The following is a 14,197-nucleotide window of genomic DNA, read 5'->3' as shown; positions in this document are numbered from 1 at the left end:
GTCTCTTAATATTTTTCCTTTTAACAAAGATGAATCCTACTAATAAGAAAAATAGTCATAAATGTGTTGTACTGGTAGGCTAAAACTGAGAGGTTAAGCCGATAGCTAGATACAAGACATAACCAAGAAGTTATGTATAAAAGAATAAAACAAAATATAAATATTATTATAATAAGGCCCAATTAAATAAAAGTCTGCATTAGGGGGTGCGTAAATAATAAAACGGTGTAGAAAGGAAGTCCAAAGGTAAAAGCATAAGCTCATTAAGGAAATTGTATAAATAGGAGGTCAACATAAGAGGTAGGTAAGATTGATTTTTGTCTAATGAACATAAATCTATTTTTGACTTTGGTATCGGAGCGCCTTGCAGGTACACCCCCATCTGTGTGAAGGAGAAGCCGAGTGCACCCAACGTGAGAAGAAGCCGAGAGCACCCAGCGTGAGGAGAAGCCGAGAGCATCCAGCTTGAGGAGAAGCCGAGAGCATCCAACCCTAGTTGAAGCCGAGAACATCCCGCCCTAGTTGAAGTCGAGAGATCCAGCCCAAGAAAAAACCAAGAGAGTCCAGCCCAAGATTAGAGGATTTGTACAAGAGTTAATCTTGTCAACCTGATTCTAGTGTTCTTGGTCCTTGTTGTAAGAACATGTGTCATGTAGATCCCTCTTATTTTGTGCACATACATTTTTCTAAATTATTTATTTTCTTCCTTCATATAAGTTTAATTCATTAGGACCTAAAATATACTCAAAATTATATTGGGTAGAGATGAACAGCAAAAAGATTTCTTTTAGTTTCAAAAAGAATTACATACCAAAGTGACTTACCATTTAAATTTATTAAATGTTCTTACATACATTCCAATTGAATATAAGAAAATTTATCCATCTTATGTCTATTATAACAAACTTAATTGAAGAACACATCGTAGACTCACATAATCACATAGCAAGAACGAAAAACTAATTTATATTGTTTTCTTTAACATTTTGTAATGTTAGTTTAAAGTCTAGTATCGGTTAATCAACACAAATTTTTGAAATTCATATTAAAAGTATTAATATTGTGTTATCACGTTGCCAATTTAATTGACAACGTCATACTAAAACAGCATAATAACAATAATTATTCGTCATACAGTTCTTTGCAATGATCAACTATAATAATTGTTAAAGAATCTTTTATTTTCAAAATATAGATTACATTTAGTTTTTTTAAAAAAAAAATTGGAAGAAGAGTAGTTGGAAAAAGTAACCTTAACGAAGAAGATAAGGGAGGAGAATAAAAAAAAAGTGGTCATATTAACGTTCTGTGCAAGGCGTTGACTTGTTACGTGGCAAACGAACATTGGAACAGCGTGACCAACCACGTTGTCCCTCCAACACAACACAACACTTACATTTGGTTTTCTTTCTCGTCTTTCAAATTTTCAATCTCACCCACAAAAAAAGTGTCCTTCATTGCAATTCCCCACACAATGAGTAATTACCTGAGAGACCCTTATTATCCTCCCCCGGGTAAATTATTCAATTAAGCAAATGAATTAAATTAAATTAAACACTCTTTTTTGCCTCAATTGTTCTGCTAATTCTCTTTCAATTTAATCAACACAGGCTACACCCGTCCTTATCCGCCACTGAGTTACCCATAGCGTCGGTGCCGGCGCCGCCGGGATATGCACCGTTCTCGCCACCGCCTCCGCAGTACCAAGGTTACCAAAGCTATTTCAATCAAGAGTACCCTCCGCCACCTCCTTCGCATTACCACTGCCACCATGATAACCCCGGTTTTACTTCCTTCTTCCAAGGCTGGTACATTTCTCTCTCTCTGTCTCGATTTTTAATTTTATTTTCCTTATTGATTATTGGATTTAGAGGAGTATATGTTAGTGGCTTTTTTTTCTCTTAAAAGAAAAATGTGAACCTCAGAGGTGTTGCTTTCAAATTCAGATATGCATTTCTAGAACCTTGTATGTACATAAATAAAGGGATTATCAATTTTCATGATGGATTTAACATTTTTATATTAATTTCTTCCCCCTATTTAAAATGTCAAACTAATGGTTTAGGATGGCATAATTTTGTTTTGGGAAATTAGTGTAGAAATTGGATACTGGAATCTGAACTAACCATAAATGGAACATTGCTGAACCAAAGGAAAATATCCCTCTCTTCCTATTCTCCCTAAGGCCCCGTTTGGATCCAGGGGTGGTACTGTTGTCGACGACGGAAGTCACAACACCACCCCGTTTGGATCCATGCATTGTTGTGGGTGAGGGTGGAAGGAAAGAGAAAGGTGAGTGAATTGTGCTTCTCCTGAAAGATGAAGAGAAAGTTGCACTGTGGAGTGCGAGTGCCAAGTCATCCACACGAACTTACAATGTTGCCCTTGCTTTTGTGCTGGAATCAAGAAGAACAGTGGCCCTGCATGCATGCCACATGAAAGCATGAGATTCCTGACTTGGCTCAGGAATCGTTTGACCATGTGAAAGTTTGAAAGGTCATCAATGAAGTGGGTGAGAGGTAGGTGTGGAACCTGGTTTCTTTATAAAACGATGAAGCTGCTTCCTCCATTCACAGATAAGCGAAGCATAGAGTGTGTAGTTGGAGAGATTCGTAAGTCATAGTGTGTGGTAGGGGCTTGAGTTACTTATAGGTTGTTCATCTCAAAGTGTTGTGTTCATCTCTGGGTTCATCTCTGGCTTCATCTGGGTTCATCTCTGGGTTGATCTGAGGTGAGTTTATGTGTTTGATTGTTGCTTAATCGATTATGGCTTAAATAGCACAGGTAAAATAATCGATTATGGTGTAGATAATCGATTAAGTTAAGCGAGTAACCGATTATCTGTAAAATTTTCGACCCATAATCGATTATCTGAAGTGTGTAAAAGGGGTCTTAATCGATTATTTATTGTGATAATCGATTATGGTTGTTTTTTGCCTACTAACATAATCGATTATGCATTGATAATCGATTATCCTGTGTATATAAGTGATGCGATAATCGATTATGTTGTAAAATTTGTGAAATAGAAATGTTTCTTAATTTGTTTTATGTTGTTTTCAGGTGTGTTCTTCATCCTATAAGTCATCCCTATTGCTGTTCTTGAGTGCTTATCTTCAGGTTTTTAAATTTTTTATGTAAAGTTATTTTTTTTAATTTCTGTTTTATATTTATGTTTGAATGATTATGGTTTTGTAATATAATTTGTTTAGAATTTATTTTAGTTTATTATGGTAAGGCGTTAGTAAATTAATGTTGGTTGTAATATAATTTGTTTAGAGTTTAGTTTAGTTAATTATATTAAGGAGTTAGTAGATAGTTAATTAAATATGTCCGGCAAACCCCACTCAAAGGGAATTGTTAACTCAAATTTTGTCCGGCATACAAAACATGAATACCCGAATTGACAGGGTTGATCAAAGGATGGACATAATTGAGGATACTCTGAGTGACATTCGACGTCATCAAGGCCATTAAGTGTTTTATCATTATGTTATTGTCATTGTTTTTTTTTTCTAATTTTCATGTTGAACATTAATGAATTGTTATTGTTATTTTTGACGTTCACATTGTTATTGTTATTGTTAAGGTTTTATGGTATTTTTCATGCTACTCATTTACATAATCATATTGTTGCAAAAACATGGTACTTTTATCCATGCTACTGGAGCACAAGTGCCTTCATTGATCCTATTTGTGATTGTGGACAATTTGTTGTTTTGAGAATAGCAACAACACACAAAAAAATGCTGGAAAAAAATTTTGGGGTTGTCCCAACTACAAGGTAAAATTTATTCAATTAGGTTTGAAACAAACTTAAGAATGTTATTTTAAACTTATTCATTGTTCAATTTTATTGTTTTCTTCAAAACATATTAGAAGTGGCATGGTTCTATGCTGTAATTTTTTTAAATAGTGCATTGAAGAAGTTGACGATGAAAAAGATGAAATTATTATCATACAACGGAATAAGATATGTCTTCTAGAAAACCGTTTGAAGGTCTCCACACGAAGGATTCAAATGTTATTACTGTGAATGTCTTTTCTTTTTCTAATTAACATTATTATGTTCTTCATGTAATGACTTTATATTATATATTTTGACACCTACTTAATATTCATGTTATATTCTAAATTTCTATTTTCTTTTTAAAATATATTCATTTTACTATTCATAATAATGAAAATTATTATTAAAATTAATTTTATATATATTGTATATATATATAACATAACATAATTTATAAAATCATTTATAATATTAAAAATATGTAAATAAATTAACTTAAATAAAAAATAATTCTTAATTAATAAAATATTAAATAATATAATTATACTTTAATTTTAAATTATAATTAACTAAAATATGAAATAGGATTAATTATTATTTATTCTTTTTTTATATACGAGGGTAAAATTGTAATCTCACAAACTTTACTATTCAACATAATTTATAATATTCTTACAACTTTCACATCACTCACAATTTTCAATAAACTTTCCTCACACATCCACTCTAACATACTCCAATCCAAACAATCTCAACTTTCTTCACACTTCCACTCCCACTCACCCTCAACTTCCACTCCCCCACACCCTCTAATACAAACATAGAATTTCCTACCCAATGCAAATAGATAGATGACACAGGTTCTCCTATGTTTTACCGCAATGAATAGAGACCCTTGTAAACTTTTTAAAAACTTACTATTGTTACAAGATCATCTTTGTTCCTTCCATTTTTTCTTCTGTTCAATGAGTTAATGATGCAGAAGTAGAAATCAGGCACTGTTATTGCATCAATGATAACCTTTTAGGAAGAGTTTTCCTAGAAGGTTTCGGTTTCTTATACTTCTGAAGAAAAGAGAATCTCAATATTATAACTAGCAGACAAGCTGCCAAATGTTTACACACTGATGGTCTGTTTATAGAATCAACATAGAAAAATATCATAATAAGATAACCCTAGTAGTTTAATCTAATTCAACATAGGATAAACTATCTAAATAAAAATAACCATAAGTAAAAAAAAACCGTAACTTCAAAATCAAATCCTAGACTAAAAATGTAAAACCATTCTCTAAGTTGAACAATAACCAAACACATTTTTTATTTTTATTTTCCCGGAATACTGTTCCTAGAAATCTGATGCTCAGGAAAGTAATTTAGTTAGGAATGAAAGATGAATGATTCCTTGTTTCAAACACCACTTTAGGCTATTGTTTAGGTTGAAGGCAAATGAAGCAGTGACCTTTAAACTTGTAGTCTTGCGATGCACACTAACAGTCACTTCATAATTATTTCTATTTGATGCAAGCTATGTCTAACATTGGCATGCTAATCATAGATATGAGTAGCTAAAGACTTAGTAGAATGTGAAGCAACAATACTCAGCAGGCTAAGGCTAATGGGAGTAATATAGAGAGAGTGTATGTATGTACACTAGGAGATACCGTTAGACTGTTAGAGGTGTAAAGTTAATCACAGAAAATGTAGGGGCCATATTCTTTTGTGTGGTTTGAACAGATAACCGAGCGAATTGCTCAGTTCTAACTTGTAAGTGCGTAAAAGTAAACCTTTGTACGAAGCTTTTCCCCTTCCTTTGTGTTCTGTGATATTCAATAACAGATGTTCTTTTTCGTTGTTTTCTCATTTCCTGCATCCTAGTTACCCTCTCTCTCTGAGTTTCTAGTAAGTTCCCAGCATATATCATCAGTAAGAAAAGCAACCCCCTTGAAACAGTTTCTAGTATGTTCTGATTTATTGATTTCTTTGTCTAAATATGGGAAATAAGACAACTGTATGTATAAATTGTTGGGAAGACTCATACCATTCTTGAGATGAGGCTTTTATATTTGTTCCAATTGGTTTTGTGATCTGACATAAATCATCGTAAAACTCATTAGTTGGAAACAATGATACATGTACCGTACTTGCCCATGGAATTCATAGATGTTCATGTATCATTTACTTCCCATCACCATCGAATAACTTTTTAGAGGTCTACATGTGACAAATCTTTGTTGTCTAAATTTAATGACAGTTCTTTAAAACTGGTTATTACTTGAAGACCAAAAGTATTCTTCTGGAAATGCAAAACAAAATCCTTTGGACAACCATGTTCTCTCTTTTGTTGGTCGGAATGGTTAACCTGGAGTCAAATCTGTAGCTCTAGAATTATATCAAGTAAATATTAGGAAAAATGACAACAAATAGAATGACTAGAGTCAATTTCTCTTTAATCATTGAAGTCAATTCCCAGCTGTTGTATCACTTCATTAATTTCATATTACACTATAAAACCGGGTGACCCTGAACAATTAGATTAAAATATGATCTAAGCTCAAAATTTTCTTACAAGTTACACTTTGTTGAAGAGTTTAACCTCTTTTTTCTTTTGAATGCAAGTCTCGTACTTCTTTTTTTGCAACAGCCAAGTTTTTTATTTATTTTATAATCCAAAGTCCAGCTTTTGTTTAACAAACTTTCATCCAAGGTCTAGGGACTAGGGACTAGAGAGAAATATTTGATATGACTGCAAGCTTTCCATAATATGCAGAAATATCATTTGCTTTTCTAACATATCGTCAAACAAAAGGAAATTCTATACAATTGTTATCTTTGAGCTTGGGAAATCAACTTTTTCAATTGTTATCTTTTCTACTTTCCTTGTTATGTCCTTTATTAAAAGCCTTTTTGGTTCTAAAGACTAAGATTCCTATCTTCTTCTACATGTGCAGCTTGACAGCGTTTTGCTGCTGTTGTTTGCTAGAGGATTGCTTTTTCTGGTGATCATATTAAAAGTTGTATCAGCAGTTTGGTGTACTTGGCCGGTTATAGCTCTCTGGACAAATGCTGCTCTAATGTCTTACTTGATCTGTGCGGGATCTGGCAAGTATTAGTCATTCTTGTAACTCTTGGATCTTTACCTTCTCCCTCACTCATTTCTGGGTTGTTCATAGATTTTCTGATGTGATCATTGTGAATTTCTTTGTATGTGTGAGTGCTTAATGTATATTGGAAACTGTAAAGAACAATATTTTTACGTGGAATTACAAACGAATATATTATGGTTGTTCCTTGCCACCAGTGTCAAACTCCACTCCTTCTTTCGTTTTTGGTACAAATGGATTTAAAATCGGTAGTCAAAATTATTTTACCGTTCATTGGTTCAATTGTCGTGGTTGAGGCAGAGTATGTATGATTAAATATGTTTTAAATATATATTTATCCCTCTACAATGTTCTGTAGTTTTAATCTTTATAAAAATTTGAGTTTCATTAATTTCTATGTAGTACTGTATTGTAAAATAAACTGATTATCACAATCATGATAAGTATTAATAATTTGCGATTGAATGATACAATAAAATCTTCAACATTGGTTCAATATAACTCTGTCAAAACACATTCTTTATTTATAACTTTCTGAAACTCAAACAATGTAAGTGAAATTAATTCACTAGCTGATGAATTTTCGAAGGAAATATCTTAAAAGACTATATATTATATAACAATTCCAATTGTTATTTATAAATTTATCTCTAATTTGAATATTGAGTCAACTGTGGGACGATTGGAATTATGTTAAATTTCAGTTTGAAAACCTTAGCATTGAAGTGAATTTTTGTATAGTGTGTTATCTATACAGCTTTCTACACAAAATTTTAAGTAACTTATTTGAATTGAAGCATATCTTAAAAAGGAATATGTAGAGATTGTAGATTGAGATCATTTTCAACAGAGGAAGCTGAATTTGAAACAGGCAAAATCAAGCATTTTTCAACATTAGAACCTTGAACCGGATTGTGAACAGAGAAGCCTGTTTAAAGATTCTGAAGTATTTTGCATATAAGCAGATAAAGGAAAAGGGTGATTCACAGTTAAAGCAGTGAATCCAGTTTGATTTTTAAAAGTGTTTAAATTTCACAGTATAGTAGAAATTGAGTTTTAAGACAAGATAGATTAATAAGTGGCGTGATTATTTGCAAAGTGTAGCATTGAAGAAGTAGATTAGAAGTAAAATAATAAGCAGTAGGAATGGAAGTGGGTAAAATTGCATTAATGAGTCAGCCTAGAAAGAAGTACAAAGATGAGAATAACAAGAAATGAAATGAGGTAAAATGCAGCTAGAGAGTCCATACATATTCTGGTGCATCTTTCCTTTTCCCAGCCAATGTACGATACAAATACATCTTCTCTACCCTCTGCCCATCTTCCAGGCTACAATCTTCTTGCTCATTTTCATTGAAGATCTCCACATTCAACCTTGGCATCTTCTTGGCCAGCAACTTGCAGGCTCCCACAGTCACTTCGCAGGACGACATCCAAAGGGATCGCATTGTTTCATACTTCCCTACGTCCGTCAGAAGTGCCATGTCACCGAAAGGGCAATCTCTTATCTCAAGCTTCCTCAGTTTCTTGCATCCATTCAACACATACAGCATTCCCTTGTCACTGTCCCCAGCAAATGCAATAGACAGCATTTCAAGCTTCTCAGCATACATTCCAATGTATAGGAAAACCTGGTCAGTCAACTGCCCTGAGAGTGATAGGCGCCTCAGTCGCCTGCATGACTGCACAATTGCACCGAAACCTTCGTCCAGTGGCTGCATTGTATCAGGGTCAGGTTTTGTTGCATCAAGGATGCACAACCTGAACCGGATAAAATTGGGGCAGTTCTTTGCCACTGTAATGAGTGCAGCATTTGTCATCTGGTGGCAGAAGTAGAGTAATGAGTGAAGCTTTGGGCAACCCATTGATATTGCAACAAGTCCTACTTCTGTTACATTGGCTGCTGGATTTCCAAAGGGAACAGATGGAAACACCCTCAATTCCTGCAAATCTGTACATGTCTGGGCTACAACACCAAGTCCTTTGTCTCCAATGCAATCCATTATCTGCACAAATCTAGGAATTTGTCATGTTCACCAATTGAAGAATTAACAAATAAAATGAGAATGTTCTGAATTTCATTTATTTACCCATAAGCGCTGAAGTTTCACACAGTGGCGAATCAGTTTTATCAGATCACTGCCCTGAATGCCTGCTGCATAGCTCAAGTTTAAGGATGTCAAATTTGGGCAAATAGGATATATAGCTGCAAGACAGTGAGGAGCAACTTCCAAAAGCCCTGACAAACTGGTTATGGACTTGCACTTGAGAATGGTGTTCTTAAGCTTTATGTATGCCTCTGATTCAGGATCATGAACAAGTGATCCAATTCCCAAATCCGCTAGTTGAGGTGCTCGTGTCAGTATCCTTTGCAGGGCATCAAGGGGAACTGAACGATTCAGCTTCAAACTCTTCAGGTTAGGAGACCTGGCCACAAGTCTCTCTAGAGCTCCCAAACTAACCTCTCCTTTAAGGCAAGCAAAATTAAGAGAGACAAGCGATGTACAGCTATCAGGAAAGCAACTTAGCCACTGCCCTTTGTGATCTTCAACTTCATTTTCTTGCAGATCCAGCTCCCTAAGATACCTACATTTCAAATCAAATAAAACACGAGCAACCTTGGGAGTCATAAACGCATTCCACAATTCCTCACTCTATTCTCAATCAGCAAACAGATCCATCCACATTATTCATCCTCAACCCCCCGCATACCACATGCAAAACGGTTTTTATTTTACAGGACCATGTTCGGAGAAAATAACTCCTAATCATGTGCAATTCACAAACAGGCAATAAACTTTTATTAAGAACAGATCAGTCAAGCTCCCAAGATCCTCTTGGGCACTAGCTTTTCTGCAACGCTTGACATGCACCAAAAGCAAGTTCAAAGCCATTCACTCAACCACTTTACTCAACTAATTAAACTCTTTTTTCCCAAACTAATTATACTAACAAAGAATTACAAGCCAGTAGGCACCTTAAAAATGTCGAAAAACACTTGAAACTTGGACAGCACAAGAAGACAAAGACCAAACTAATCAGAACATACCTTGAGCCACCTATCCTCCAAAACACAAAAAGCAGTAGGAAGTCATCAAAAAGTGTTCCGACCCCCCACCCCCCTATGAACCATTTAAAATACAAAGACAACAACAAAATTTGTGCAACAAAAGCTTAAATCTAAACCAGAGGAAGACTCCAACACACAAACCTGCAATTTGCAGCTACAGCAGCAAGGCCATCGGTGGTGAACCCTTCACAGCTAACCAGAACCAAAGACTTGAAGTTTGTGAAAGAACGAGAAAGTAGCTCCAGGCTCTCATCCGAGACCACCATCCTCTTGAGCCTAAGCTCCTCCAACCCAACTCTTCTCTTGGCCAGAGCCTCAATCCATGGATACACAAAGCCACCCCAACCGTAAGGAACCAAACTGAAGTCAGCAAAATGAGGTTTTCCCTTCAAAGTCAAAGACTTGAGACCAGGAAACCTTTGGATCAACCTCTCCGGAGTGATAGAGTAACAGTTCCCTATGAACACCCTCTGTCTCGTACACCTCTCTATCCTGTACCAACTTTTACACACCAAAGACAAAGCATTCCGGTCACGGTGTGACACCACATAATCAAATATGTGCTCTATTACCTCGTCGGGGAAATAATTCATCATTTTATTTTCTTGACGCTTATCTTTGTCTTACTCAGTGATCCAAACTCCCCAACGTTCCAGGAAAACTTTCATACTCCATAGGAGAATAGGAAAAAAGAAACAACCCCAGAAAGGTAAGGCTCTCAAATTTTAAGTATTACCACACCATGGAGAAAACCAAGATCTAAAGCCAGAAAAAGTGGGAACAGATCTAGGCTGAAACGAGAGAGTGAGAAAATAAATCTTCAAATCTAGAACATCAGGGGAGTCTATAAAGAGGGTACTGATAAAAACCGAAAATATTATACTTCCCAACTTGGATCTGCTTGGAGGGTAGCCAAAAAAACTCAATTTTTCTCAAGGAAAAAACAACTAGAGAAAAAAAAAATGAACAATGAGGTGGAAGAGAGGAAACCCAAAACAGAAAAAATATGACCTTGCAAATGAAAAGGTGATGATGGATTTCGAAACAGGATAAAAAGAAAAGTAGGATAGATCTGAGAAAATCCAAGTTTGGCAGAAATCCTAATTTACACTATAGATCAAACCACCCAAGAGGCGAATGCGCTTAGAGCTTAGAATGAGAGAAAGATTGAAAACCCTTGGTGTGAGTGAGTCACATGTTGTGTTAAAACAAAAACTCAAGAGTGAGAGGGGTAAGAAGAATAGTAGGAGAAGAAGGAGAAAGAGGAGAAGAAGGTGGTGGTGTTGGTGGTAGTGAAGTGAAAGAAAGGAAGTAACCCAACTGGTTGAGTTGAGTGTAGATATATTTAACCATGGTTAGCTTATTGTAGCTTAACTCAACCAGGAAGGATGGTTGGTTGGGGGCTTTCGAATGAAATCAGAGAAAGCAGAGGCGTCGATTTTGATGATGGGATATTGAGAGAATCTTGACCGTTGAGTGCGTGAACATGCATCAGTCCCTGTCACTGCTTTCCAAGTGAGCCTCACCCTCTGCTAAAAGTCTCACACCCTCTCTGCTAAAAAAAAGAGTTTCTGAGAAAGAGAAAGAGAGAGAGAGAAAACGGCATGGACAAATCGAAAACGACTGTCGGATTAAAGACACCTGCTTTCGGGAAAAACTACGAAAATGCCATGCCTAGGTCTTAGATAACTATGTAGATAAGATCAAATCTACACTTCACACCAACCTACTCCGCGCGTCTCACACAATCGCGCCTTTTCAACATGTTTCCGACTGCTACACTCAAAAATTATTCCAATTAACTCTCTCATTAATTTTATTTTCACAATTCATTAATTATATCTAATATCTCTCCTCCATATTCAATTTTATATCATATTTCTTTCTTTATATTAAAATATTTTTATTTTTTCTCCTTTTACAACAAATTATCAGTGATATATAATAGTAAGAAGATAACTTTCTTTAATAACAATTAAAATAAAATATGTTTTTTCGTAAAGCAACGAACAGCCGAATTAGTCTGAGAATATTGAAAATTTGGAAATAGGAAGTACCAAAAACAATAAACTCTAGCATTTATTTTCAATAACGTGGTTAAAACTTTTTCCATTATAAAAATACTTTTATTTTTAAAAATTATTAATCAATTTACTACTTAACTTTGATACACGTAATGTAACTCGCTATCTGACAGTTAAATTACTGCCATGCAACTAAAAATAACTAAATTAGTCAATTTGATAAACTTAATCGATGGTATTTGGTAAATATCAAATTCAAATTATATTTTCTAAACAATAAACATCATATTTAGCAACTAAATAAATTGTAAGAATTTCCATTATTTGAAGATAATTGAAGGATGAAAATTCATCTATTATTGGTTTTATTCTAGTAATGTAAGGACTAAAAAACTAGTTTTAGAGTAAAATTGTTATATTTTTAATAATATTTAAATATTTTATTATTTAAGTAAAGAGATTATATAAATAAAAAAATCGTTATTCAAGTTATTTAGGATATATTTTAAAAAGAAAATAACTTCATTTTTGGTATTTCTTTCTTTGAATCTATTTTGAAATTGTTAGATTATCTTTGGTATAGGTTTTGCATATGGTGCTTTTAGCTTCAGGATTGGTCTCTGTTAGCTCAAAGTCGTAGTGATATAGTTAGATATTTTATCAGAACTTTGTGATGCAAGTATTGATTGTTTGAATTGAAGGATTGAAATTGGTTTAGATATAATTAATATATATAGGTTAATAGAGTAGCTTGATGAGAATACCTCTACAACTTTGAGTTATATATGTTTTGTGATCTGAATTGTTGATGAAATTCAAGTTTTTGCATGAAATTTTGTGGAAAAACATTGAAAAAAACAATTTTATACAGTTTTAAATTTGCATATCTTGCTCAAGCGAGAAAATTATCGCTCAAGCGAAAATGGGTGAAATTTATAGGTGCTTTAGAGTCCGTTTTCACTCAACTTAGAGGATTTTCGCTTGAGTGAGATAATTTTTCGCTCAAACTAAAAAAACTTAAATTTAAATATTTGTATTGAAAATCTTTTAGTTTATGTATTTTATGTGATTTTTAGATAATTTGTTTGGATTTAATTTTTTGAGTTTTGGTGTGATTTAATGGTTTGATTAGGTGTAATATGGAGATATAAGATATGAAAAATGTGATTGAGACATAATATCTATAAAAATAAATATTGTTTAGAGATTGTTAGGATGTACATTGGCTAGAAATTCATCTAAAAAGAGATATTATGACTTTATTGATATAGTAAAATCATATAAATGAAGTTATTAAAGTGGTGAAAGTCGAATGAGGTTCATATGAATGATTCAATTACTTGAAAGATAACTAACTTGACATGTTATATGAGTTAACTTTGTCTTACTAGTTGATATGATATTCAAATTATTGTGCGCATAACTGTGTAAATTTCATAGTGAGGTAGTATGACAGATGTAAATCTCTGAGTCTAAGTCAATGCACAAGTCTTTCATGAGTAGTCAAATATCTCTGTGTGTTGGTGAGTAAAAGTCTGAGATGAGAAATATGAATTATGAATCATTATAGACACTTGATTGCTTTGAAAAATGCATGAGGATTGATAAATTGGTGTTTGTATTTAAAGTGACATTTATATTATAATTTTTAAAAATAACTAGCTTACCTTTTGTTTGTGTGATGTTTATTTTCTTTATTTATAATGATCGTATATTTATACGGGAGCAAATGATATTTCAGATAATAGAACTCTACTCTGAGTTGATGAAGCAACTTATGTTTGTTTGATATTTTGTTTTAAGTTATCTATATATTAAAATCTTTATGAAAATAGAGATATTTTGAAATAATATATAACTTTTATATATATATAGATTTATTTATTTTATATGCACTGAAGAAATAGTAATATTGTATTTTCTTATCAAATAGAGCTTTTTATTTTGTTTTACTAATAAAGTATCTCAACTTGATTAAGTTAATTCAAAACTTCTTTGATATTGGTAACTAAATAGTTTATTTATTTAAAAAGTTAGAGTTAAAGGAAGGAGTTTATGAACACAAATTCTTATTAGTAGTATGTAGTTTGAATTTATGATGGGTTTAAAGAGTTATTGGTAGTATTGTACAAATATATTAGTAGTTTATTAAAAAGTGAAACATTAATGAATATAGTGTTTTTAAATAAGAAAAAAAAAGTAATTGGGAA

The 14,197-nt window shown here is 33.4% G+C and overlaps 1 protein-coding gene and 1 long non-coding RNA gene across 4 annotated transcripts; one reads left to right on the top strand and one right to left on the bottom strand.

Moving 5' to 3' along the window:
• Positions 1-1,375: 1,375 nt before the first annotated feature.
• On the top strand, positions 1,376-7,071 carry LOC137813631 (uncharacterized). Of its 3 annotated transcripts, none has more exons than XR_011081466.2 (4): positions 1,376-1,514; positions 1,611-1,808; positions 2,154-2,731; positions 3,064-3,223. It is a non-coding gene; the product is annotated as an uncharacterized LOC137813631 (long non-coding RNA). The 3 variants fall into 3 exon arrangements; XR_016519713.1 differs by lacking the exon at positions 1,376-1,514 and adding an exon at positions 6,741-7,071 and having other exon boundaries at positions 1,551-1,808; positions 3,064-3,120; XR_016519710.1 differs by lacking the exon at positions 1,376-1,514 and having other exon boundaries at positions 1,551-1,808.
• Positions 7,072-8,036: 965 nt separating this feature from the next.
• LOC137813630 (protein AUXIN SIGNALING F-BOX 2) lies at positions 8,037-11,624 on the bottom strand. Its single transcript, XM_068615982.2, has 3 exons — positions 10,105-11,624; positions 8,984-9,479; positions 8,037-8,899 (listed from the first exon to the last, which is right to left on the bottom strand). The coding sequence occupies exons 1-3, from the start codon at positions 10,557-10,559 to the stop codon at positions 8,129-8,131; spliced, it is 1,722 nt and encodes a 573-aa protein (XP_068472083.1). The 5' UTR covers positions 10,560-11,624; the 3' UTR covers positions 8,037-8,128.
• Between the last annotated feature and the right edge of the window lie 2,573 nt (positions 11,625-14,197).

The sequence above is a fragment of the Phaseolus vulgaris genome, chromosome 1 (assembly GCF_051622355.1).
Source record: "Phaseolus vulgaris cultivar YP4 chromosome 1, ASM5162235v1, whole genome shotgun sequence".
In the NCBI taxonomy this organism is placed as follows: Eukaryota; Viridiplantae; Streptophyta; class Magnoliopsida; order Fabales; family Fabaceae; genus Phaseolus; species Phaseolus vulgaris.
Note: the sequence above shows the minus strand (reverse complement) of the source record. Positions and strands in the feature narration are given on the sequence as shown.